This window comes from Drosophila grimshawi, unplaced genomic scaffold, assembly GCF_018153295.1.
Source record: "Drosophila grimshawi isolate 15287-2541.00 unplaced genomic scaffold, ASM1815329v1 contig_311, whole genome shotgun sequence".
Lineage (NCBI taxonomy): Eukaryota > Metazoa > Arthropoda > Insecta > Diptera > Drosophilidae > Drosophila > Drosophila grimshawi.
Genome location: NW_025063098.1, coordinates 29,045,964 through 29,071,676, shown reverse-complemented (window position 1 = coordinate 29,071,676; position 25,713 = coordinate 29,045,964). Strand labels below are relative to the sequence as shown.

The 25,713-nt window shown below is 38.5% G+C and overlaps 4 protein-coding genes across 11 annotated transcripts; 2 read left to right on the top strand and 2 right to left on the bottom strand.

Moving 5' to 3' along the window:
* Positions 1 to 85: 85 nt before the first annotated feature.
* On the bottom strand, positions 86 to 6,899 carry LOC6569886 (contactin). 2 transcript variants are annotated; one of them, XM_032741693.1, is made up of 8 exons: positions 6,781 to 6,899; positions 4,996 to 6,047; positions 3,244 to 4,929; positions 3,009 to 3,175; positions 1,566 to 2,438; positions 1,200 to 1,368; positions 999 to 1,132; positions 86 to 929 (listed from the first exon to the last, which is right to left on the bottom strand). In XM_032741693.1, exons 2-8 carry the CDS (start codon positions 5,954 to 5,956, stop codon positions 618 to 620), a joined length of 4,302 nt encoding a protein of 1,433 aa, XP_032597584.1. In that variant the 5' UTR covers positions 5,957 to 6,047; positions 6,781 to 6,899; the 3' UTR covers positions 86 to 617. The 2 variants fall into 2 exon arrangements, with proteins under 2 accessions (XP_032597584.1, XP_001995968.2); XM_001995932.3 differs by lacking the exon at positions 6,781 to 6,899 and adding an exon at positions 6,680 to 6,718.
* Positions 6,900 to 7,216: 317 nt separating this feature from the next.
* LOC6569887 (protein YIF1B-A) lies at positions 7,217 to 9,974 on the top strand. 7 transcript variants are annotated; one of them, XM_032741607.1, is made up of 4 exons: positions 7,217 to 7,324; positions 7,675 to 8,246; positions 8,903 to 9,289; positions 9,358 to 9,974. In XM_032741607.1, exons 1-4 carry the CDS (start codon positions 7,303 to 7,305, stop codon positions 9,589 to 9,591), a joined length of 1,215 nt encoding a protein of 404 aa, XP_032597498.1. In that variant the 5' UTR covers positions 7,217 to 7,302; the 3' UTR covers positions 9,592 to 9,974. The 7 variants fall into 7 exon arrangements, with proteins under 7 accessions (XP_032597498.1, XP_032597499.1, XP_032597495.1 ...); XM_032741608.1 differs by having other exon boundaries at positions 7,219 to 7,324; positions 7,678 to 8,246; XM_032741604.2 differs by having other exon boundaries at positions 7,246 to 7,351.
* Positions 9,975 to 11,660: 1,686 nt separating this feature from the next.
* LOC6569888 (WD repeat-containing protein 20) lies at positions 11,661 to 18,185 on the bottom strand. The gene is made up of 4 exons (XM_001995934.3): positions 17,584 to 18,185; positions 14,441 to 14,629; positions 12,285 to 14,318; positions 11,661 to 11,955 (listed from the first exon to the last, which is right to left on the bottom strand). The coding sequence occupies exons 1-4, from the start codon at positions 18,121 to 18,123 to the stop codon at positions 11,887 to 11,889; spliced, it is 2,832 nt and encodes a 943-aa protein (XP_001995970.1). The 5' UTR covers positions 18,124 to 18,185; the 3' UTR covers positions 11,661 to 11,886.
* Positions 18,186 to 20,168: 1,983 nt separating this feature from the next.
* Positions 20,169 to 20,796, top strand: LOC6569889. Its single transcript, XM_032741551.2, has 3 exons — positions 20,169 to 20,206; positions 20,267 to 20,393; positions 20,444 to 20,796. The coding sequence occupies exons 2-3, from the start codon at positions 20,378 to 20,380 to the stop codon at positions 20,746 to 20,748; spliced, it is 321 nt and encodes a 106-aa protein (XP_032597442.1). The 5' UTR covers positions 20,169 to 20,206; positions 20,267 to 20,377; the 3' UTR covers positions 20,749 to 20,796.
* Positions 20,797 to 25,713: the final 4,917 nt, after the last annotated feature.

Here is a 25,713-nt window from a genome sequence, read left to right as displayed (position 1 = left end):
CTTTCAGTGTTGCTCAGGCTCGCTTTAGCTATCGATAAACAGCAACGTCAGTTATCGATACCGATTTGCATGATAAGCAGTTAGGTTTGAACTAAAAATATTTCAAATTTGGTTTTATTATTATTATAGCTGATAAATGTTTTGTATAATGGACGCAATAATATTAAATACATAATACAAAATTGGGACGAAACCAAAAACTGATAATGGCGTTACATGGATAGACATTACGCTTATGCTACAATTATACAATCGTTCGTTGGTAAATCCAATAGAAAAAACATATATAATCAAATATACATATAAAGTTTTTGTGTGTGTTGTTGTTGTCAATTAATATGCACTACTACTTATCTGTATATAATATATATGTATATATATATAAGGTCACTTGCTTATGTTTTTGTTTTGCATATATGTTCAATTCGCTGAGATTACTTGAGTAAAGACGGAATGTGTTGCTGATTAAAATCTAAACGAGACTTAAGTTTGTGTGTTTTGTGTTGTGTTTGTAAAGCTGTGCGCTCTGCAAACTAACCCGGACGGTTTGTTTGTTTGTTTCTTTTCGATTTACTTATTGCCTAATTAATAGCTGAAATTATGGACTGCTATTCCCTCTAGTTGTTGTTGGCGTTGTTATTGTTGTTATACAAAAATGTGGTGATAAACAACAAGACGCTCATTATCAGCGCCGTATTGATGTTGTGGGCGTGTCGCGTATTTGCCGCATTTCTTGTCGTTTTGCCCATTTGGAAGCGTAGCGTTGGACTGGACATGCGTCCATCGCCGCCATTACTGTAGGCCAGGACACGCATATTGTAGCTCTTGCCGGGCGTCAGTGTATTGATAAACGACTCCAGTTTCTGTCCAATAGGCACTATCGTATTGTTGGCTGTTATCATATTCTGATCGGTCTCCCAAATGCGCACCTGTGAATATTAAATCGATAGCATTAGTTTTTGATATTTTTGTTAAGGCATCATTTTGTTGAAGCCAACCTTATAGCCTTCAATGGGCTCCTCATCCTGCGCTGGCGAAACATATCGCCACACAACGCGCACCGTGGACGGATTTATGCCATAGACATGCACCGATGATGGCGGCTTCTGCGGCGCCTTGCGATATGTGCGCTCTAAAATTGTAGGAAAACAATTAGATTACAATTTACTGATCATAGATTATGCATGTGTTTAGGGCACCTTCAAAACGTTCGCTTTCGGGTCCCTCGCCAGCCGCATTGTAAGCCATAACCTTCACAAAGTAATACGTATCCGGCTGCAGACCCACAATCAACGCCCAGGGGCGTGTCGTACGTGACAGATAGTAAACGGAGTCCTCCTCCTGATGCTCGGTCTTCCAGTACTTTAACTGAAATTACAAAGATCACGGGATTAGTTGAGTTTAGGTAAGATGAGATTTGACCCGTTGTGATTTGGATTCTTCTCAATTTCTTGACACTAGTGAGATCTCGCGCTGTGCTGTGCCATCTCTCACGGAGATTTGCAAAAGCTTCTCCAACGATATCATATAATCATTGTATATATAACTATGCTTGTAATATTTACCCTATGTCCAATGAGTTTGCCACGAATATTCTCGCGCGACATGTCGATGGGACTCCAGGACACATTGAAGCAGGTGGAATTGTAGGCCAGGGCGAATGGTCTTTGTGGCGCCACTTGTGGCATATCCTCCGCCGAGTGTATAACAATCGTTTCGCTCTCCGGTCCCTTGCCAATGCTATTGATGGCCTGCACTTTAACCTCATACTCCGTGTAGTAGTTATTCAGGGGTATATTGACGACTGCCACACCCACATTTTCTTGCTTCTTGATGACATCCGTTGCCCACTCGAGGGCACCTTTGAGCTTCCAGAATACCTTGTAGTGTATGCCATGACTATGCTGCTCCTGCGGCAACAGTGGCTCCCAAGTGATTGTCAAATCACCGATTTTGCCACCACCACCACCCACCTTCCGTGGTGCAATATATGGCTTATCATCGTAGGTGCTGTAAATGGGCGACGGTGTCGATGGGGTGCCAATGCCCAAATCATTGACAGCCGTCACGCTGAACTCGTAGGAGGACCACGGCGTTAGATTGGTCACCTCCGCCTGCTGTCGCGATGTATAACGATCCACTTCACGTGCCTGCACATGCGTGGACACATTCACCCAGGTGCGATTCCAATTGGTGCGTCCTAGTATATTGTAGTAGCGTATTTGACGACCATTGTTGACACCATCGACCCACTCAATGATGGCCTTCGTCTTGCCAATTTCGATCACTTGGACGCCACCAGGAGCACCCGGTGCACCCTCAATAACCACATTCGTCTTCGTGGTTATCTCATTCACAGCGGACTGAACAACGCATTCGTAATCGCCAGCATCACGCATTGTTGTGTTGTGCACCGTCAAACTGTTCCAATCCACAATCTGCAACAATTTCAAGATTTGTTATTATATTTTAATTCATTTATTTCAGGGCAAAAAAGTGGTTAGTTTGAATTAGTTAAGATGAAAAATATTTAACATTTAGTCATTTAACTACAAACATTACACACAGATAAGGAAAGAAGTTCTTTTGCACAGATTCCAAAATGTTCTGGTGAGTTGGATATTGGGGATATCCGTGTTGCAGAATTGAATATAATATAAATCATTTAAATCAAGTGACGGCCCATCGAGCCTGCAATTAACTGAGGAGCTACGACAAAATGATATTGCATTTACAGCAGTTCAAGTAAAAAATATAATAATTATTATATTCATATAATTTATATAATATAACAGAAGGCAGGTGATTAATAATGGACCCAGGTGGCTGCCTTGGGGTATGTAGGAGATAGTAAGGATAGGTTTAGAAAGTAAAGTCTTGAAGATAACTTTTTGTCTGCACTGATTCAGTTACTTAGAAATCCAGGCAAAAAGTTTTGTAGGAGTTCGTGTAAGGATTAGATTAAACAGCAGGCGGCAGTCAAAAGCAGAAATGTGTATGATACTCACAATACGCTGAGTGCCGTCGTGATCGTTGCGCAGAATCTCGCCGTTGTGCTTCCAAACGTAGGCAATGTCCAGCAGCTCATCGTAGGCAGCCTCGCAGTGCAGATAGATAAGATCATGTTCCCGGGAAACGATGCGCTGTGGCGGCGTCTGCACAAAACGAATTTCCTCTGCAAAAAAAAAAAACCAAAGCAAATAGATAAAAATCGAATTGAAATAAAAGTATAGAAAAACTTACGCAGCACAATGACGCGAGCATGGGATTCATCCTGGCCGGCCTGATTGGAGGCAATGCACGAGTACATGCCCTCATCATCGCGAGATGTAGGCGAGATGATGAGCGTGCCGCTGGGCAAAATTCGACGATGTCCACCCGAGCCCAACAATTGCCCATCCTTTTTCCATTGGAATTTGGGACGAGGTGCTGCCTCCGGATTGCAGACAATGGTCGTGTTGCCATTGTAGACGGCATAGATTTCGGATTCGAGTGGATGTTTCTTGAACGATGGCTTCATGGAGAGCACACGCAACTGGGCCGACGAGAAGGATGTCTTGAGCTGATTCTGTGCACCGCACTGATACATGCCCTCATCCTTCTCCCTCTCCAGGAACTTAATGGTTAGCACATTATCCTGGATGACATAGCGATCCCGATTGATGGTCAACGGATCGAGACGCTCGGCATTCTTATACCACGTATAATTCGCATCCGGAATGGAGAAGGCCTCACAAATGAAGGTGACATCGCTATTATAGTCCTTAATCATATCCTTCAACGGTATCGTGAATTCCGGTCTCATTTGTATATTGATATAAATGGATTTCTCGAGCGTCTTCCGGGGATTCGTAATACTACACGTATACTGGCCATTATCATTGGTCGTGGCATTCTTGATGATCAGCACACGGCCATAACTGGTCGTGTACGCATTGCGCTGCAACGGCTGACCCTGACGTGTCCAATTATACGAGGGTATGGGATACCCAAAGGCCATGCACTCCAAACGAATCTCATCGCCGGCAACTGCCGCCTCGGGAAAGACCTTCGGGAAGGTGTTGGCAAAGATCAGCGATTGATAATTGCTATTTGGAGTAACGCGCAGCGGGAAAAACGGTCCATTGCGTCCCGTATCCGAGACGAGAGTTTGAACCGTACACGAATAGTTGGCACGATCCACGGTCTCGATGAAGGAGAAGTACAGGGCGCCATCGTGTGAGACGAACACGCGTTGATCCTCTTCGACGAAATTGGGAAAATAGTCACGAGCCCAATAGTATTTAATGGCCGGATAATGTTGCGGCGGATCACAAAAAATTGACTTGCCCCAATTCATTTCGCTCGTCTCCGCCGAACGCTTCAAATTGAACTCCATAATGAAACCGAAATTTAGATGGGCACTCTCCGAACGAACACGTCCATATTTATTCTCCGCAACGCAATGATAGGCGCCCTGATCGAGGGCCTGCTTGGGCTCATAGATAATCAGATTGCCACCGGAGATGGTATAGCGATCGACGATCAACGGTTCAATTTTGATATATTCGAGCGTATCATTCAAGTAGACCTCGCGATACCATTCGTAGGTGGGCGTTGGATAGCCACCAGCCAAACAGCTCAATGAGACATCGTTGATCAGACGATTCTTGTTCACATCGTAGGTGGTGTCATTCGGTTGCTTGACAAAGTACGGACCACGTGGTATCCGCTCCAGATCACGTATATCGAGGCCATATGTGTAGGGTCGCTTGTCATCGAGCTTAATGTTCACGTTGTCGGGATTGTAGAGTGCCTTGGATTCGCATATAAACAGATTCAATTCAATTTCGTAGGCAGGCATAAACATCCAGCGATCACGCTTCTTGGAGTATGCATAAACCACACGATCCCGATTATAGCCATTGTCGCCATACGGCTGATTGGGACCTAAACAAGGAAATTGAACATAGTACGTTAAAAGGGATTTATTTTATTGAAAAATTTTACACTTACCAAAGTAGCCACGCAAATTGTTTTGATTGCGCTGATTGAGATTATTGGGGCTCGTCTGCGAATTATAGTATTGATTGGGATTATTGAAGTTACGATTATAGTTGGGATTATTGGGATCGTTTTGCACAAGGAAACGATTATCATTGAGATCCTCATTCTCCAGAGCCTGCTGCTCATCGAAGGCGAACGAATCCTCAATTTGCACCAGCTGCGTACTATCATCATTCACCCAGTTCTGTGGACCCGTCTGTCTGGCAGAGATAAAGAAACGATTCTGTCGCTGATTCTGCAAAATGAGATTGGTCAGAATGAAGGCATGCTTGTCCACATTATCCACATTGATCAGATCCGATGTGTATGCTTTGCATATCTTCTTAGCCTCCGCCCAATTTCGCTTTGGGGAGCGTATAAAACGATAGCAAGTCTGACGATATGAGATCCAATGTTCTGGACAAAAGTTATTCTCATCGGTGAAGATGTCGCGATAACCACCCAAGCCAGCATTACTACTGGTCACCGTATTCCGATTGAAGGGATCGTACTGGGGACCCACATTTCCAATACTTCCTGGTCCACCAATTTTAACACCGCTTCCGCCGCCCAACTGGCGATTGTTATCAAAATTATTATAGTTGTTGTAGTTATTCTGATTGTTTGGCTGATTGTTAAAGTCCAGCAGGGGATTCTCGTATTGCGTTGTTTCCGGATTTTGTTGCTGGCCCGTGTAGAGTGGGTTATAGCGTGGCACATAATCTTTGTTGTAGCTGGGCTGATAGGGCTGCGGCTGCTGCAACTGCGGCTGCGATTGCGGTCCCAACTGCTGTTGTCCCAGTTGCTGTTGCATTTGTTGTTGTTGCGCTTGTTGCACTTGCGACTGAGTCGTCGTTGCTAGTAGCAACAATAAGCAGGCAATTAACCTGCTGCTGCTCCTCGTTGACATCGTGGCTTGGTTTAGTTTCATGAGTCGAATTCAATTGGTGAGAAGTGCTCCAGCTGGCGTTGCGTTCAATATTAAAGGCACATTTTTCGGTTTTCAGCAAAATTCGTAGTTTCTAAAAATAAGCATAGCAATTGTTATTATTGTTTATTGGCAATATTGAATTTATGATTTGTAAACATATAAACAAATCCAACCAGATCAGTCAGTTGTGAGTGACGATTAAATCCTGTACAGTGTTAATTCGCTATAAGGAAATTATAATTATAAATAAATAATTATAATGTGCCATATTTTAAATATCAGTTGAGATCAGAGTAACATTCACAAATTTATTGTTGCTTAAATTAATATTTTTAGAATTAATTTCTGAAACACTTTACCTGACATTAATTGTTATATATAACAATAAATATAAGAGACTTAAGAAAATTTGAATCATCAATTCTAAGCGAAGTTTTCCAATTAGAGTCCACTGTATGCATTAGTAATCACACACACACACATACAATCACGCAATTATGCGTCTGTGTGTGTTAGGCGTGGCTTGTAGTTTGTTTAATTACAAAACAATTAATTAAACAAATCAATTTCATACAAAACTAACAGACTAAAGCCGTTATATATTAATTCAATATATTCTTAAGCACTTGCTGTTTGGATTAAACACGTTTTAGAATTGAAAAAGCCGCCGCCCAATTTGAGAAAAGCTGCGCTTAGTCAACAAAACAACCAAAAAAACCACACCTTAAAAAATTTCGAGCCAACAATTTGTGGGCCACGAATGTCACTTGTCGCACTCAACTGATTAATAACGTATGCTGCGCTTAAAGTGTAGTTTCACTAACCAGTTGTGCATAAATTAAGCAGTAAACACTTGAAAATGATATGTGAATTAAAAGAAAAACAAAAACTAGGCACAATTCCAACAAAAAGTGGCAGTTAGATATGCGCAAGCCACGATTTACAAAGCCGATAGCCGATTACAATTGCATGCAACTTGTGCGGCAGGGTTGCCAGCATATTGCAAGTGCACTCATGCTGGTATGACACCTAATGAGAATTTAATCAAATGGTGTTGTGTAAAATAAATAAATTGCGATATATCAATAAATTTTGATAATAATAGTTACAGTTGGCATATGTTATTATAATTTCCAAATTATTTTAGTCACTTTTTTTCAATTGAAGTGCAACTGATCGCTGCTACTTAACATATTCGATATATATGCTCGCGACTTATCGATATATCAATAGAGTGGCAACAACAAAGTGATTCGTGTACTTATCGAATTTCATGCGAGTGGTGATGTGTAATAAACCAAAAGTTTTGTTCACATTTTAAACAAAAATAAAAACACACAACAACGATGAACTACAATCCAAATGCGGGTATGCGGAATCGTAAGTGGGAGAATTGTAAGGAACCAAGCTACGGCCAACGCAAGTATTCTCAGCCTAAAAAAGAAAAAATGCCACACAAAAAATGCAAAATGCTGCTGAGAAAAACTCAGAAACGCCGACAATTTATTAAATATTGTTGCCTTTACTTAAGTTAATTATGTGTTTATTTGTTTTGAGCATTTGTTTGTTAGTTTTCTATTTACTTTTCATTCGTTTGCTTTATTTAGTTTGTTTACTGCGTGTGTTTGTAGCTTGATTTTTGGCACTTTTCACTCACTTTTTTAGCTTGCTGCCAGCCACAATAAAAATTTGTCTCTGATTTTTTTAAATAAATAAAGCAGCAGCCAGCGGACGCGCTCGTCCTGCCAAACGGGTCAGCGATTTAAATGCCATGGGTCCACCCAGCGATGGCGGCGCCGGCGGTGGCTCTGCATTTATGCAGCCGTCTGCAGGACCAACAATGTTTGATCCCAATTTGTACTCGGCACCACAGCAACCACAGCAGCAGCAGCAACCACAACAGTTGAACAACAATTATGGCTACAATGCAGCACCACAAAATTATGGCTATGCAACAGCACCACAACAGCAACCACCACAAGGACATAATTCTTATGCTGCACCACAGCAGCCGCCTCCATTTGGAGCTCCTCCTGGTGCTGCTCCCCCTGGTGTACCACCAGCATCCGGCGCCACAGCTCAATATCCACAATTTGCCATGTTTCAGCAGCCAATGGTGCAGGACATGGCCATGGAGTATGGTCAACGTTTGGCGGATCAGGGCAAACAGCTGGTGGAGAATCAATTTGAGAAATGGGTGCCAGTTGCCAAATTGAAATACTATTTTGCCGTGGATAATGCGTATGTGGGTCGCAAGCTGCGCCTCCTCTTCTTTCCCTACATACACAAGGTGAGCAAGGACCAATGGATCTGAAGACAATAACGTTTTAGTTTATTTTAATATGGATTTCTTTGGATTTTGGTCGACTAACGTTTTGTTTAGCAAATTTATCTGATTTTCATCATTACAGAGAAATGTATCATTTTTTTCGCACCCTCTGATCCGTTCCACTTTTTATATTCTAACAAAAATGAATGTTTTATGTTCTGATGAATCCAAAACTGGTTATGTTGACTGAATTTCTTGACAGTACCACATAATCTGTTTCAGTCTACATATCTTAACCCGATTAAGAATTTAGAATTTATTGTTTAGAACCACATTTCTCTAGAAATAGCCCAAAAATTTGGTGAACCATCTTCATGTGACGGTTATTCCTAATATATATTTCTAATACATCCCCACACATCATATCTACTTTTTAGACATATCATTAAAGCTATGAAGTCATCACCACTATTCCATCGCCATTATTTTGAGCGGCTCATTCGTAATCACTTTAAAACCATTCATTTATTTTGTTAGTATTTTTATAGCTATTCCAACTCTTAATGTTTACTTATCTTCAGTATTGATTGCTTGTATTCAAATCAATTTTTCATAATTTCTTAACTATATTTGAAGTAGTTTTCTTAACATTGTATATCATTATTTGCATTTTACAGGACTGGTCGCTGAAGTACGATCAGGAGCATCCGGTGCAGCCGCGTTATGATATTAATGCGCCCGATTTGTATCTGCCAACGATGGGCTATATAACGTATGTAATTGTTGCTGGACTGTTGTTGGGCATGCAGAATCGTTTCTCGCCGGAACAGTTGGGCATTCAGGCGTCCAGTGCGATGGCTTATAGCATTTTTGAGCTTGTCATCTATTCGATATCGTTGTATGTGATGAATGTGAAGACGAGCCTGAAAACATTGGATCTCCTGGCATTTACGGGTTATAAATATGTGAATATTGTTGTCTGTCTGTTGATCAGCACGCTCTTCTTTCGCTCCGGCTATTTTATGGCCCTCGCCTATACCAGTTTCTCATTTGGTTTCTTTCTGGTGAGCTCAACTATATATTTTGATTTGTTGAAATTTAAATTTGATTTATAAATTTGTGCATTTTTCAGTTGCGCACGCTGCGAACCAAGTTGTTGCAGGACAACACTCCGACGGCGCCCAGCGGTGCCATCAATTATGATCCCTATGGCAATCCGCAGCAATTTGATTACAGCGGTGGACGGAAGCGTAAATTGTATTTCCTATTCATTGTGGTTGCCGGACAGGTGCTGTTTGCGTATCTGCTGTCCAAGCATCTTTATCTGCCCAGCACGGATCCGTTGGACACGCTAAAAGCGCTCTAATTAAATGTTTAGCATAATTTCTCTTTTCGTATAACTCTCATTTGAATTAACCGGGCAATGATATAATGAACACACACATGTCTGCACATAAATCTATATATATATAAATAACATACATATATATATTAATTGCTATGTGTGTGTGTCTAGTATATACTCTCAAAATCAATGTGTTTAAATGTTTCCAATGCCAATGCAAAAATCATTTCCAAAATGTTAAATCTTCTACATAGTCTATATGGTTAGAAGACTAAAAGTTACTTAAGAGTTAGCGAACATTCAATTTTTGAGATTTGCCGATGTGAATGCATATGAAAAAACATATTTTTGTTAACAAACAAATTAACACAATTTTATAAATAAACCATGATAAAATAATGAAAGAAAATTATAGACTATTGATCTAGAATATTTGATTTAGGCGAATTAACGCTTCGATTATATAGGAGTTAAACGTCTTCGACCCAATGGATATAATTCTTAATCAACAAGCCAAGTCGATATAGCTGTCTGTGCCTATCTATCAAAACAAGTCCCTCAGTTTTGGCACATATCTGTCGTAGTCAGCCGGATCTGACCACTATATCCTATAGCTGTTATAAGAACAATCGGTCCTAAGATAAGTTCTTGTACGAAAAATGTTTTTGTTTATTAATATATCGATGTTAATCCTACCAGTTATGCATGTTAAAATACCCAAAACACTTATGCAAGAATGTCTACATTAACAGACTACGAGATCCTATAGCCATATTGAAATTTAAGCCTAATTTATGACAAGTCTGCTGTCTGCTCCACAAATCAGCCAATGCAAAATATAAAAAAACAATGTTTGTTTTCATTGAATTTTTGTTTTTATATATAGTATATATAGTTTTTATTGAAATTTTTAGTCTTCATTACTGTAACGTGTTGTTGTTTGTTTGTAGGTTGGTTGGTTGGTTGATTCTTTGTTTTGCTTTTTATTTTATTTGATCTCAATATTGCCTCGATTTCTGCCTGACTTAAGGGATACGTTTTGCTTTTTCTTTTTCTTTTGGTTTGGTTTTTTCGTTTTCTATATGTTTTTATTGATCTTGTTGGAAATTTGTCACTAGTTTACACACGCGCAACGAATTTTGCATTTTATAAAATATATAGGCCTGTATGAAATATTTGTAATTTGGTTTTGTTTTGTTTGCATTTTAGTCTAATTTGTTTTTTGGGTGTGTTTATGTTTAATGTGTAATTTATTTGTATTTTATTTATTATGTGTGGCTGACTTTGCACTCGAATAGCGGTGAAAAATAATTATAATTATGATAATCATTGTAACGATAACAATTTCCTACAATTAGGTTTTTAGTTTTCGTTTTTTTTTTCTTTCGTGTTTTGCATTCGCATTTGCTTTTCTCATTTCTCATTTTTCATTTTTTATGTTTCACTTTTCGTTTTTATTTTTCCATTTATTTAGTAAGTAATGCAGACTAATAATTAGTTTTCATATAGTATAAGTAGTTCGTTAGTTGTTGGGGCCTCAATTGCAACTCAGTACCATTAGCACAAATGTGAAAAAGTTTTGCATACAAATTTCGCTAGCTTAGCTTTTGTTATTGGGTGTTCTTTTTTTGTTTTTGTTTTTTAAAGTTGACTAATGCAAAGTGTGTGTGTTGTTTTTGTTGTGTGTTGTTGTTTGCAGTTGTGTTGTGTGTGTATTTTATTGTTAAATGTGTGTATTGTGTATTATGCTAGCGCTTAGTAAATAGTTATAAACATGCTTTGCTTTGTTTTTAACAAATTCCACGTATTAAAAATAATACATTTACAACTAATAATAATAATCCAAATTTAAATATATAAATATATGTGTATATATAGATCAAATACTATATATGCATGTATATTGTATTCATATAAAGGTTTTGTTTCGCTTTTGTTCTGTTGCCTGCTGTTTTTTTATTTTTTATTTTTTATTTTTTTGCATATCTTTATATAAATTGTAGTTATGTTTTACACAACTATATCTCGTATATTTTTATTATTATGAATATTTCAAGTGTTTATTCAAAGAAAACGAAATATTTGCAACAAAACATGGTTTACAAAAAAAAAAATAAAAATAATAATTAAAGAATTAAAAACTCTGCCTATGTTTGGAAATACATAATTTGAAATCAATCGCTAGCTCTAACCTAAATCACCTACTGCGCCCATCGCCGTCACATCTGCATCTGCATCTGCATCCGCCTCCTGCTGCTACATCTGCTGCTGCTTGACAAGATTACGCTGATAGTTGACCGCATTCATTTTACCGAACTATATTACCGTGCCGCCCGGCGGGGGCGCTACTGCTTGGCTCGGCGACGACAAGTGCTGTGCAACGTGCTGTGTGAAAAACCAAGAGAATATTTATTAAAATATGTTGATTAAAATTATTCTTGACGAGAAAATCCGACTAGCGATAAGTATATAGAGTTTCTAATTGCCTAGAAATACATTTGTAGATACAAAAAGTTCATGTAGAATAAATATCAGCTAAATATGCATGATTCGTTCTGGCAATAAATACTTAATTTGCTCATCTAAAATATATATTAAATATCGATCGGGAAAATAGGAACATGATACCTAAATATTTACACTATAACTACATACTATACTATATAGGACTAATCTATATTGATCATAGTTTTGTAGACTAGTCATTGCCTTACCGTTGTGTGTCCCGGCCTCGCCCATGTGTAGATGAACCCATCCTGGCATGCGGTCAAAAAACAATCCTCGCGAAATATCAACGCCGTTAGCCGCTCATGGGCGATCTTCTTGCAGATGAGCGGCTCAAGAAGCGGACACTCTTCGAAACGTGGACACGCCGGTGTGCCAATTAGTTTCATGGGATCATAGCTGCCGCAACTGGATGACGACGATTGCGCTGCGTTTGCCAGCGAAGAGTTATGCGACGATTTGCTCAATTTGAGCGAACCAAAGCTATGCGATGTGGCACTGCTGCCAATGGCACCACCAGGCGGCTCACCCAACGCCGTCGAATTGGCGAAATTTGTGGAGCTGCTGTTGTTGCTGCCACTGCTCCGATTGTTGTTGTGATGATGATTGTGGTTGCTGCTGCTGTTGCTGTTGTGATTATTGTGTTGATTATAATTCTTTAGCATGCTGATGGCCTTGCGATGCTGTCGATGATTCGATGTGCCCTCGTAACCACGCTTATCGGAGTTGCTCAGGAAACTGAAATTGGACAGACGCTGGGTGAGACTGTTGAAGGCGCTGAAGCTGCTGCTGCTGTTGCTGTGGTTGCTACTGTTGCTCCCGGCGGCTGTGTTCGATTTGGTCGAGCTATTGGAATTCTTGCTATTATAGCCAGATGTGGAGTAATTGGAATTTGAATTGTTGCTCATACGCTGACCACTATTGCTATCGATGCTATCCGATTTGGTGGCACTGATGCAATTGGGAAATTTGATCGAGTTGCTGTTGCCGCGACTAGTCGCTTTCGATGCCACTGCGGGTGGCGCCGCCGCTGCCATCGCTGCTGTTGGGTTCGTTGTTAGGGGCAACGGTTCTGTGCCGTCACAGGAATCATCTGGCGGCGTATTGGCATTGGATGATTGCGAGGATATTGTGCAGTTGGCCGTTGAGAATTTACTTGAACTGCTATTGCTATGCTGCTCTGCCATTGGAACATTTGTTGTTTCTCGGATGGGACTGCAACTGCCCGAATTATCGGCAAATTGTCCGCCCACCTGACCGATGGCAATCGGTCGTATCACTTTGATGCCATCAGCGGCATCGATGCCGCCATTCATAAAACCACCAACACCACCACCACCACTAACGCCGCCACTGTTGCTCTCGTTTAGCTGTGTGCTATTCACACGCTGTCGCAACGTTGTCAACGGATGACGGAGCACATCTTCCGTAATGTCCCACAAACAGATTTGCGTATCCTGACTAACCGAACCCAAGCGATAACTAATGGCCAGTTTATCCGGCGCCAGCGCCGCCGACGATGCATCCGAGCGAAATGATGCCGAATGCGGATGCATTCGTGTCGTATGCAATGACAACGGCGTGGAATTCTTATCGTAACCTTCGAAGCCACCATTCGCCGTAGAATCGCCAGAGAAGCGTTCTTCACGGGTCGCCGTATATTCATTCAATTGATTCTCATCGTCACTGAAATCACCGCCATCCCAATTCGTGTATGATGTTGTATATGGGTCAAAGGCCACCACGGAGACCCAGGAACGATGACCCTGACCACGGGCGACGACACGACGTTCGTGGAGGGACCACACCGTGACGAGATCATCCTCGCCGCCAACGACAATGTATTTGCCATCGGGTGACCAGCAGACGCATAGGAAACCACCAAAATAGGAACGTGCAATGCCCAACAGCTCCATGGTGTCATAGTGAAAGACACGCAGGAAGCCATCCTGTGAGACGAGCGCCAAATTTGTGCCGCACGGCGAAAAGCACAGCTCATTGATGCAACAATTGTCGGTGCTGAAGACCCATTTGTATAGCGGATTCCTTGTTGATTTGGACTTGCAGGTGAGTATCGTATAGCCGTCGCCCACTTTAAATGGCTGATAGCTGGGCGCTGTTGCCGCACACGGCAACTCCTCGTTATACAAATACAGATGGCCCGACGAATGCGAGGCGAGAAACAGATGCGGCGAATTCGGCAGCCATTTCAAACATGTCACTTTGGTCTTGTCAATCAGGCGCTACAAATTGGAACAATTTATTAACATATATAATTTAATATATATTGTAGTTTATAGAAACAGACTTTACATTAAAATGCAGAGCGATTGTTTTTCTGAGTGTATAAATTTGCAATATTTACCTCCTCGTTGAACAGTTTACGCAGCTCGCGTGGACCTTGTTGTGGTGAAACCAGCTGGATTTGACCCGTTGTGAAACCAACCAGGAGCGGTGCTCCCGTGGGCGTGGCTGCATTCGCATTGAAATCGTGACAGCTGGGATTCGTGCCCTTGTAGAACTTTTTATCGATGGGTTTGCTCATCTCGGTGCCCTGCAAAAATCACAAGTATATTTATAATATTTATTTATAATCAAGTTTGACTTAGTTTAACGAGTCATAATTTATATATTTTAATAATCATTTGTGGCTGAACAATAAACAAGCTCATTATTGCAAGTTGCTAGTTGCTATATGAGAAACAGACCTCAGGAAGCATTTTCAATATATATTATTTCAATACTCCAATATATCTCGAAACCCGCCAGAAAAACATTTAAGGTATCCGCGAAGGTTTATAGATTGTACTAGGCGATTTTATATTTGCCCAATTATTTAATCGACAATAAGTTGGAGAATACTACAATTTGAATTTGCTATTTCATTTTGTAGTAAAAATTTTCACAAGATCTGATTGATTTGACGTAATCTTTGCCAAATAAATTTGTTCATCTGCTGCAAACGATTCTTAAGGGTATTGGTTAAAAGGTTTTCTATATAAAACTGCATCATAAGTTTCCTAGATAACACAGTCACTTTACTTAAAATCAATATTAGTCACACAGAGTCATCATTTCTGGAGACTTTTTCTATAGAATTACGCATCGAACAAGCTATTTGTGTTTTCTTTTAGATTGGAGGGTATACAAATTAGCACCCGTTGAGCAAATTAGCGGCTTGTTCATGATTTAACGTTGAGCAACTGATGCGACGACCGATTCCTATTTTAGATGCCTCATCAAATGCAAGTTTTATGTATTTGTGTGCAACTTAAAACAAAGCAAATTGCATAAAACTGCAGCGAAAATACTAAGGAAATCGCAACAGCTGCTATGGCAAATAAAAGCAAAGAGAAAATTTAATTGGTATACAGCTTTGAAACAGTTTAAATTTTACTTTAACTAGGAATCCCCGAGACTCAACCATAAGCGCTAGGAATATGAAAACTTCTTCGTGGTTTACTTTAAGGAAAAGTTTTTAAATTAGAAAAAAAATTGGTTGCATGAAACTTTTCATACCCAGAATCTACAAAAAATGGTTCAAAAGGGTATCATAACAGACAGAAAGAAGCATTTCTGAATACATAAAGAATATACAGTTTGGTAAAGGATAAAAAGGCAATCCATGCCCGTCTTTTTGTCCATAGATATAGGAGCTAGTCCCATTTGGGATCATATAACATAGGCATATCTAGTTTTCTCTTTTTATCGATAACTGTGCCTGTTTTGCGAATATCGATACAAATCGATTTTTAAAGGCAATAAAAAAAAAAAACAATTGTAAAAGATTTAAAAATTTCATTATGTTCAAAACTGATTTTGTTAACAAAAATCTATTTTATTTTCTTTATCAAATTAGCAAGCATAATATGCATTTAACAAGTGGGTGCAGGGTATTTCCTAAACGAGCTCTCCCAACTAAAGCATCCTTGCTTTAATTTTCACAAAATTCGTAGAAGACTATTTTTTTTTGGACTTCACAAAATATTTTCTTGGAATATGGGGCAGAAAGTTGGGACACACATTGAACTAATTGAAAAAAAAAAGTGTACCGATGGGCAGAATAATCCTGTTATTCATAGAGTAAATATATATTATAAAATATACTTTAAGCAAATAATTATGTATACTTATAAAATAATAATTATCACAAAACATATAAATTAAAATAAGCAAATCTAATTTAAAATCATTTTAGCCTAATTAATGCAAATACTCCAATTTAGGAAAAAAGAGTATTTAAGCGAAAATCGCACAAGTTCGGATGTATTGCATTGAAATAAAGTTGCCTTCGAGCTTAATAAACACATTTAAATAAAAGCTAAGCAAGCGAATTGATCAACAACAAAAACAATAATAGCAATAACAACAACTAAATAATAGCAACAACTGTCCAGAGAGAGAGAGAATTGGAACAAATTATGCGATTGTGTTTGGGCAGCGTTTTTATGTTTGCCATGTGTGCCATGGGTAAACTCGATACATTGACGAGGGGGCGGTGGAGGATGGGAAGGGAAGAATAGCGGGGACTAAGCGTAGAAGCAATACTTAGGGGAGGCCTATACACTGAGAAATAATAATAGTTACTTTAATCAGTGAAAAATGTTAGACCCGAAAATGAAATCTTTTTATTGATATGTATATTACTTAAAGGAAGAAGAGTATTACTTGAAGCAAGATATTAAGCACAGAAATTAATTAAACAAGATGTTTAATTGTTATGTGAAGCAGATTACCAAATCGTTAATCGAAATTAAGAGTTTAAAATTCAGAAACAGATTGCCAGATTTGAAATTCTAAGAATCGAATTCAGCTAAAATTAAGCACTTTTTCTTTAAGAACTGTACTTAATTAACAATATCCTGAGAACAAATTGCAATTAAAAGGTGAAGAACAAATCGCTAGGAAACAGAAACATTAACTGAAATTAAAGCACAGAAATAGATTATCAGATTTTAAGTATTTAATTTCTGAAGTCAATACTGATAGCAACTTAAAAATGAATTCAGCTCAAAGGGAGTACTTAATTTCTTTAAGAACTATACTTAGTCAAGAACGAAGATTCACAAATTTGAAGTATTTAATAAAATCAAATCTAGTTCAGTTTTCCATTTAACTAAACGGTGATTATTCCAGAATATGCCGAGAACAATTCTACTTGAAATTTGAATCGTTTAATATTCAGAGTTATATGTGAAATGTAGTGCAATTTTTTCGGCAAGTGTAGCCTAACTAAGCAACCAATTGTTGCAATGGGGGGCGTGGCGACGGGTGCTGACGAGCCGAAGGGGTTGTATTACATGACTGAGAGGAAATGCGCTTGCTTTGCTCGCTTATCAGCTGGCCGCACACAATAGATGATAAGCTTGGCAAGATCTACAACTGTATATTTATACATATATATCTATATACCATGTCACCTTGGGTGTGTGAGAGAGATAGGGAGATGTAGATAGATAAATGAAATTATGCAAATTTTGACAAGTTGATAATATATATGCTGCTCACCTTTTTAACGCCGCGAAATGCATAAACATAAAGATCGCGTCCAAAATTGAAACAGATGCGATCACCGCCAACAATCTGTTGATTTGTGGGCAAACCATTTTGATCCAAGACGCAGCCACCGTTTGTCATCGAGTGCATCGAGATGCCGCCGCCCAAGCGGGCGTCCACTGTGCTGCTACCGTTGTAATTGCTATCGCCACTGGCGCCGTTAGAAGTTGTAGCAGATGCTGTTGTTGTTGCAGCTGCTGCAGCAGTTGTTGGTGTTGCAGGTGTTGTTGTTGTTGCGCCATTTGATTGTTTATCACTCGTCGTTGTTGTTGTTGTTGCCGGCGTTGCCAGATCGCTGTTAGTGTTGTTTTTATTTGGATTTGGCAGCGTCACAAATGAGACACGCACCTGAGGCGAACTTTGATTGTTGCTATAACCGACACGATTTGGACGCGAATATTCCGATAAGGTGAGCAAACGATAGGTGCCCTCGCGCGTTACAAATTGCGTTTTCAGATCGTCCTTGACATTGCCATCCAGTTGATTGGCCATTACGTAGGCGTCTTCTTCTTCTTACTCCTCTTACGCTTCTTACTCTCTCACTCTTTCTCTCCTGCTGTTGCTTCTTCTTTAGCTGCTACTGCTTCCTCTTCTTCAGCTGCTGCTGCTTCCTCTTCTTTAGCTGCTGCTTCTTTCTCTTCTTCAGCTGCCGCTTCTTCTTCTTCAGCTGCTGCTTCTTCTTCTTTAGCTCTTTCTCTTCGTTTTATCTGTGTGTGTGTGTTGTAATTTAGTTACATACGCCGCTATTTGTTGTTGCTTGCATCACACACACACACAGAGCCACACGCACACACACACAGCACCTCAACCCATGCCGCGCACCTACACACTGACACACGCACACACTAACACACACACGGACACAAGTGTTTAGGCTACCTGCCGCTTAAAAATCGTTAAATTTCCGTTTCTCTTTTTTTTTGTTTATTGTTGTTGCTGTGCGTTTGCTCTTAATGCTTGCGCGTTTGCTTGTTATAATTAGATTTAATTCTTCACTGCACAATTTACAAATTGCTCTGTGTGTGTCGTCGTCGTTGTTGTTGTTGCGGAATTTTTATTTTTCTCTTGCTTTGCCACTAACGTTTTATCGATAGACGATTGTTGCGAGCGCAGCTCACTTCAAGCATCAGCGCACCAGATGTTTTGCCTTGCAGCCCTGTTTTAAATGCGATGTCTGGCAGCATGAGCGGTTTGTTTATATTGCTTAAAATTGATCTGGCAACTTGACTGCAACGTCGACTTTGATTTGAAATTGGGCGCAATATTTTAAATTTAATTACATTTCAGTTAGTTGCTGTGCTGACACAGCAACATTCAACATGTAAGATATAAACTAGAAATTCCTTTCTAAGTGACATGTTTTTCAGTCCGAGTTAGGAATGTGACTGCTTTTATGGCCGTCGACTGAAATGCATTTCACATGTCTGGCCAAATTGGCCAAAGGCAATCTTTTGTTTCAGTTGCCTGTCTTTTTGCGCTATTCGCTGCTATTCGCTACAAATGAAGTCACTGTTAAGATTTGTTGTTTTCTACATTTTCGGACACATCTCTTCTTTGCTGTTCGCAGGAATTTTTAGTGTTGGCTTTGGGAAACTTTCCCTCTGACAGTTGCTGCTTCTGAAATTCTATTTCAACTTGACCATGAGTGGCATGCAATTTTCTAGACGAACGTAAAGTAATTTGTAAAAAAATATAACACAAAATGTCCGATGAAATATATTAAATTCACTTGGATTTCGTATAAAAATAGTTACGCATTTCAAACACTGTCTTCGGCTTTGTATAAATTTTGGCTTTAAAATTTTGCGATCTGGCAACACACTAGAATTCAAAAATATAATAAAAGTAATGAGCAGCAAAATCAGTTCAATCCAATTTCAAGCTAAGCACAATTTACAAGTATGTGTGTGGTGTGTGTGTGTGTGCCATGGAATGGATTTGTCTTGTCCAACTGAATTGGATAAGGGCAACGATTTTCTGTCTTTTTGTTTGCTTCAAATGCAGTTTCTCGCATTCCTCGCAGCTAACCGTTTTAAAAGCGATTTTTTGTAGTTGTGTGCTTGTTGTTGCCGCTGCTGTTGCTGTCATTTCAGCCATTGCGGCATGCGTGAGTGGCATGCAACAAGCATACATATGTACATACATATATATGTGTAAATACATATGCTGCACTTGGTTGCTGGCGGGGATTATCAACTAATTTGTTGTGGGATTTACGAAGTGAAATCAAGATAGAACCCGGTAAACAATAAAATACCCTAGCGGAACATATGTATTTTTATTTAACCGAACCGGAGACAGAATGTTCTGGTTGTTACATCTCGACTAAAAGATACCCAGCAAACAGCTTTTAAATTAATAATTTTAAGTAATTTTTTTTTGCTCTAAATGCTGAGATTAACTATTTCATGCAGACGACTAAATCGGATTTTCTGTTAATCCTGATCAACAACATATATACTTCTAATCTAAGATGCTTCATTCTGCCTGTATCATACTTCTCAACAACTGTATCATACCCATTTTTAGCTCCGTTTGAATGGGTTCAGGGCACTCGAAGAAATGGCGACATTGGGTCAGCTCTTGAAAGATATCAATAGGAGGAGTGTGTCTTTATTTATGTTTGTCTATATAGAAGAATAAGTGCGATGAACTCTGAGCACTTCAACTGGCCTTTCTATAAAAGCAACTGCAACCGAGTCTAACCAGCAACAGTTGCAACCGTCGAGTGGACTTCACATTGACTATGATGCGGATTTCAGGTAGAGTTTTTAACTTTAATTAAGCGAGTTTAACTTACTATCCTTTTTAGGGCTATTTTTGCTTTTGGCCAGCTTCAACTTTTGCCTGGTCTCCCAAGGATATGCCCAGTGCATCGATACCTATGAGCCGGGCTGTAAACAGTTAGGGGAGATTGGACTTCCTCAACGGCATTGCATCGATCCCACCAAATATTGGCTGTGCCACGCCCTAAATGAAAAGGCCGAGCGGAAAAAGTGCCAGCTGAATACCGGTTTCGATCAAGATGTGGGCGCCTGCATACCCTGGATAGCCTGGATCTGGAAACAGTGCAGAGAGCCACCAAGTCGTCCGATTGGTTGGCAACAATGTGAATAGCATTCGAATATTCCTGAAATAAGCGAGAACTGTGTCTATGTGCTTGATTAAAATGACTATATCGAAACACTCAGAAAAAAATCGACCTCAATTTTAGAAAATCACCCCGAAAACTTGAAAGTTTTTTTTTTTTGGTTTTAAAAATAGTACAGTAAAAAATGTCAAACAATTAGGAAGACTTGCTCCAAATCAACAACCCCCAAAAATGAACAATTTCTTATTTTTTTTTTTATAAAAGAAACGCGTTTCTGTCAGTTTGTTAGTTCACCTCCTATAGAAACAATCAGTCCCCAAATAGCTAATTGCTTTTTGAATTTCTTCAGAGTTAAAATTTATTCGATAACAACTAAAAAAGATACGCAGAACTCAAATTTAACTTTTAGCCTATAATAGTATATATATTGAGCCAATATATTATTAGAGCTCAAATATGGAAATTAAGTTTATCATGAGCAGATCAAATGTATTTCCTTGCATCAACGAATTCCTCCGTTTCTCAGATCAAATTCTCCCCAAAAACAATTTAATATGCATAATACTTTCTAGATATTTATTATTACTAAAAATTTCAGTTCATAACAATAAAGCTATTTATATCTTTTTAGTAGACTAGATGAAAACATTTACATATGCCTAGCTTTCATCTTTTCATATAGTTTTTAAGTGCTTTTTTACAACTTTCCAAAGCAAATCAGATAGAAAATAAAAGTATAATAAAACTTTTTTTTCAGCTTGAGCATTTCCGAACTAATTTCCGTTGGCTTAAACCAAATTTACAATGCTTGTTTTCGGTTTTGCTTGTAAATTTTATCAATCATCTGCTGCTGAGGAAGACAAGTGCCGATAATAAAAACCGTTTTTATATATATGTCTATATAGCGTCAACATATTTACATTCATGTTTATGGATACAATGTGAAGATAAGTGTTATCTGTTATCTGCTAAGTTCTCGGAGTTGTCTCTCTGTTGATGACTCACTGCGTGTATTTCTCGCAGTGTATATATCAAAGAAGTTGTCAGCGCCAAACAATACAAAAACAAAGAGAGACAATTGCAGCTGACAACCGACATTTGACTTATGACATCAATTAAGTTGCCACGCCCAAATTGACGCTACCGCTCCCAAGTCCCCCGGCCACGCCCCCGTCGACGCACACACGCAAATCCGCAAGTGTTGATAGTTTCTGACAGATGAAATTAAACTGCTTGTTGGACGGCATCAAAAACATCTGCCATAAATCAATATTCACGTCGCATGTGGCATGTGGCAAGTGGCAAATGGCCTCGGTCCAGTGTTGCACGCAGAAAAAACATCCTGGCATTTTTTTAATTAAAACAATTTTATTGAGGAGAGGCAGTTCGAATTAAAAGTTCGACTTGCTTATCCTAAAATGTAAGCAGATATATTTTAAATCCAGCTGTTGATTACTTAGACTAAGACATTTAGTTCTTGTCTTAAGTACTCAAGCTGATTACTTAGAGTAAGACATTTAGCTATATTCATTAGTACTTAAGCTCTTAAGTCAATGAATTATTTGAGTTTCTACAAAACTTTCTATAAAAAAGTAAAACAGGTTGAAACCAGATTGCCAAACGAAACCGAAACTTTACCGATTGAAAATCAGAAATGGAATGGAAATTCAATTTTTTTTAAATACAGTTATAGGAGTCTATATTATTATTAAAAAATAATGTATATATATTGAACCAATTCATAAGCTTTACCGGAACCAGAACGAAAATTCGATTCGATTTTATTGATTAATGCAGGGTATTAGATTCATTTTAAGTACAAATTGTATGTGATGATTATTTTACTTGTATCAAACAATTTTGCTCAAATCAATAATGAATTACACTTATTTAAGGATATTAAAGAAGATTTTAAATATGAATTTTCATATTCGCGAACGTGACATTTTCCATGTTCAAAGTGCAATAAAAACAATAAAACTGCAGCATTTTTTGTACATTTTTTCGATGGTCTTTTAGTAAGTGTTACAAAACCATAAACAATTTCGCACATGACCAAATAAACAGGAATAAGAATAACAAAAAGAAATATACATTTTTTTTTCCTATTTCTCCCAGTGCATTTCTATTATACGTTGACTCTTGCATCGGCTTAAAGTCCAATAAAAAAAAAATTACATTTTTTGATTATTTTATAGTTTTTGTTTGTATTTATTGTATTTTCGCATATCCTTTGGTAGTTGTCAGTCAAGTCCTTTGTCGGCTTCTGAAATACGCATACACATCAATAAAACCAGTTGCAAAAATGAATTACCAATGCGAATTTTGTAATGGGAATTTCTTTTTTTTATTTTATTTCATCTGTTTCAAAAGAGAGTCGCTTTTTTCGATGCGAAAATTGCCACAAATATTTGCATATAAAAGAACGCAATTTGGGTAAAAAATATGTGCGAAACACAAAATGTAACCGTAATTTACAAAATGTAATTGGATTGAAACATATTTGTATTGGAGTTTCATAATAATCGGACTCAAATTAAATGGGAAAATGTTCATAGTCATTTTCAATGGCTGTAAATTGGCAAATATCAATAAAAATATATCCATTTATTAATTATATTAATTAATTTGAATGACAGAAAATATAGAGGTGTCATTTGATGGATTTTTTGTTAAACAGCCCGAAGGACTGTTATCACATTAAAAAAATCGAAATTACTTATTTCCCAACTCTCAATACTAAAGGAAAATTAAAGTAATAAGGAAAAACCATTTTTGACAATTGGATTTGGGTTTTTCCATACAGTTAAAAGAAAAAGCAGTAGAAAAAAGCTAATATTCTTTAATAAATCAATAATAGTAATAAATTGAATAATTCAGTTCAAATGATTTTGGATGATTCAATTTTTGAAAAACAATAGATTTTCTACCAATAAGATGCAGTTCACATTTAAGTAATAATTCGTTCAATTGATTTGACCACTTTACTAAAATATAGTTCTAATTCTTTAAACCTCCAGTCATAATTCACTTTATCTAGGACCCTACATAGGATTAGAACTTAAACGAATAAATAACTTTCTCAAAGTATTTTACTGTTTTCGTACCACAAAAACTTTAAGACAAAAGTGCATTCCGTAAGTTGTGCACTTGGTTTTGCCAAAAATCTGCGAAATGCCGCACAAATTAGCATAAATCACCAAAAAAAAAAAACACAAAGCCGGCTCAGGGCTCAAGGAGCAGTGCTAGGATAACACAAAATGCCGAGAAATTGCCTCTGTTATAGCTGTCCTTGTACTTCCTGCCTGCCGGCTTGTAGCTTGTAGCTTCATTTAATGGCAGACATTAATAACCTGATTTAATTTATGGCCAAAAGCAAACAAAGCCAAGTACGCGAGAGAACTTCGCGTCTCCTCCATCCTCAATCCCCTCTCGACCACAAGTCTGAGGCTCGAAGTGCAGCCGCAATGCAATGGCGTTGGCAATTACTCAAGTGTGTGTGTGTGTTGACTCTAATATCACCTTAAGGCGTCCCGAAAGCCAGCCAGCCAACCAGTCAGCCAGCCAGCCGGCGACAGCCAAGTACCTCATTTGCCAGGTAAAATCTATTCACATTTTTGGCCAGGCCCAAAGCCAGCGCTTTGAATTAATTAGCTGTTGTTTGCGGCTCGGCTATCTCTGGCCATAATTTACAACCAGAGCTATTCTTGTTGTCATGAATATGCAAGCAAGCCCCCAAACGGAACAACTAACAATCTTTAACAACAAACAAACAGCGCCATAAACTTACATCCAAAATGGCAACAGGATCTGCAACAGCCGAGTTGCCCCTTTCCCCATTATCTGCTTACATCATTTTACTTAGTTCCGTTGCTTTGATAAGATAACACCCAAGTTGGTTGGCTCTATAAAAGCAATACTCGCTAATTAGCATTGGTCAGTCTGAAAAGTGAGGTATTTTAATCATAATCATGAACTATCTGTATCTGCTCCTTTTCCTCCTGCTCCGCGGCCAATTTGTGGCGCATATTCACTGGAGAGCCAAACTGTCGGACGGATGAGGAAATCATAGTTGGAACCTATCGTAACTTTCTCAACAAGTATCAGAATTGGATATGCACGATTAAGGGTGAGCCTGCCACTAGTGCTTTCTGTCCACTTGGATACGCCTGGCTGGAAGATAACATGGTCTGTGTACCCACTTCCCAATGGTATTGGACACCCTATTCTTATCCACCCAGTTAGCGACTAGCTAAAGGAGCCTAAACAGAGCTGTTGCCGATCTATTTATTTGAAGACCCCTTACCTAGTTATACTAATTGTTATTAGTGGTTCTAATCCGAGTTCATGCAAAACGGTTCATGCAAAACATCTGAACAAAGTATTTTAGCAAAATCCCATGTCTTTATTAACAAAACAATAAAATAATTAAACAAATATATCTACAGATTTTGAATAATTTGTTTGCTTAAATAGTTGTAAATTCATTAAGTAACTTGATTATTGTTATTGATTATTTTTTACACATTTACGTCTTGACATTCTGAAAGGACGAAAATATTATCTATAAAATTATTTGTAATAAAATTATTTTTATATACAGAAACAATATGAAGTCATTTGTTAGCTCATGAATAGAGCTTCTGATTATCTTTTTAAGTCTATGGTCAACCAAAATTAAACGTCTAATTACTAAATGGTCGGGAGTCTGAGCAGCTACGATGTGAAATGTGGCTGAAACAATGCGTTAAGTAGGCGACTAGGCCATGTTGATTGTCATCCCAAAAACTGGCCACAAAGCCCAAATAATTAAAGGCAAAATAGAAAAAATATAACCGAAAATCGTCGGCAATTTAATTAAAAACAATTTTTGGAATGGTGTTATTTATGTAGCGTGTGGAAGGAGGCGCGATTAAAATGAAGGAGGCGTAGGCATTAAAAGAGCCGCGGTGCGGGGTATGAGGGCTGGGGTATAAGCCGCTTTGGAGACA

Bases quoted from the DNA above. Each gene is read 5' to 3' on its own strand.
- LOC6569886 (XM_032741693.1), bottom strand. From the start codon at position 5,956: ATGAAACTAAACCAAGCCACGATGTCAACGAGGAGCAGCAGCAGGTTA. The intron at 3,176-3,243 runs GTAAGTTTTTCT...TTTTTTTTGCAG, and splicing joins TGCTCGCGTCATTGTGCTGC to AGGAAATTCGTTTTGTGCAG. The intron at 2,439-3,008 runs GTGAGTATCATA...AAATTGTTGCAG, and splicing joins ACGACGGCACTCAGCGTATT to ATTGTGGATTGGAACAGTTT.
- LOC6569888 (XM_001995934.3), bottom strand. From the start codon at position 18,123: ATGGCCAATCAACTGGATGGCAATGTCAAGGACGATCTGAAAACGCAA. The intron at 14,319-14,440 runs GTAAATATTGCA...TCCAATTTGTAG, and splicing joins GTAAACTGTTCAACGAGGAG to CGCCTGATTGACAAGACCAA. The intron at 11,956-12,284 runs GTAAGGCAATGA...TTTTTCACACAG, and splicing joins CGAGGCCGGGACACACAACG to CACGTTGCACAGCACTTGTC.
- LOC6569887 (XM_043215049.1), top strand. From the start codon at position 7,303: ATGAACTACAATCCAAATGCGGGTATGCGGAATCGTAAGTGGGAGAAT. The intron at 7,376-7,677 runs GCAAGTATTCTC...TAAATAAAGCAG, and splicing joins GGAACCAAGCTACGGCCAAC to CAGCCAGCGGACGCGCTCGT. The intron at 8,247-8,902 runs GTGAGCAAGGAC...TGCATTTTACAG, and splicing joins TCTTTCCCTACATACACAAG to GACTGGTCGCTGAAGTACGA.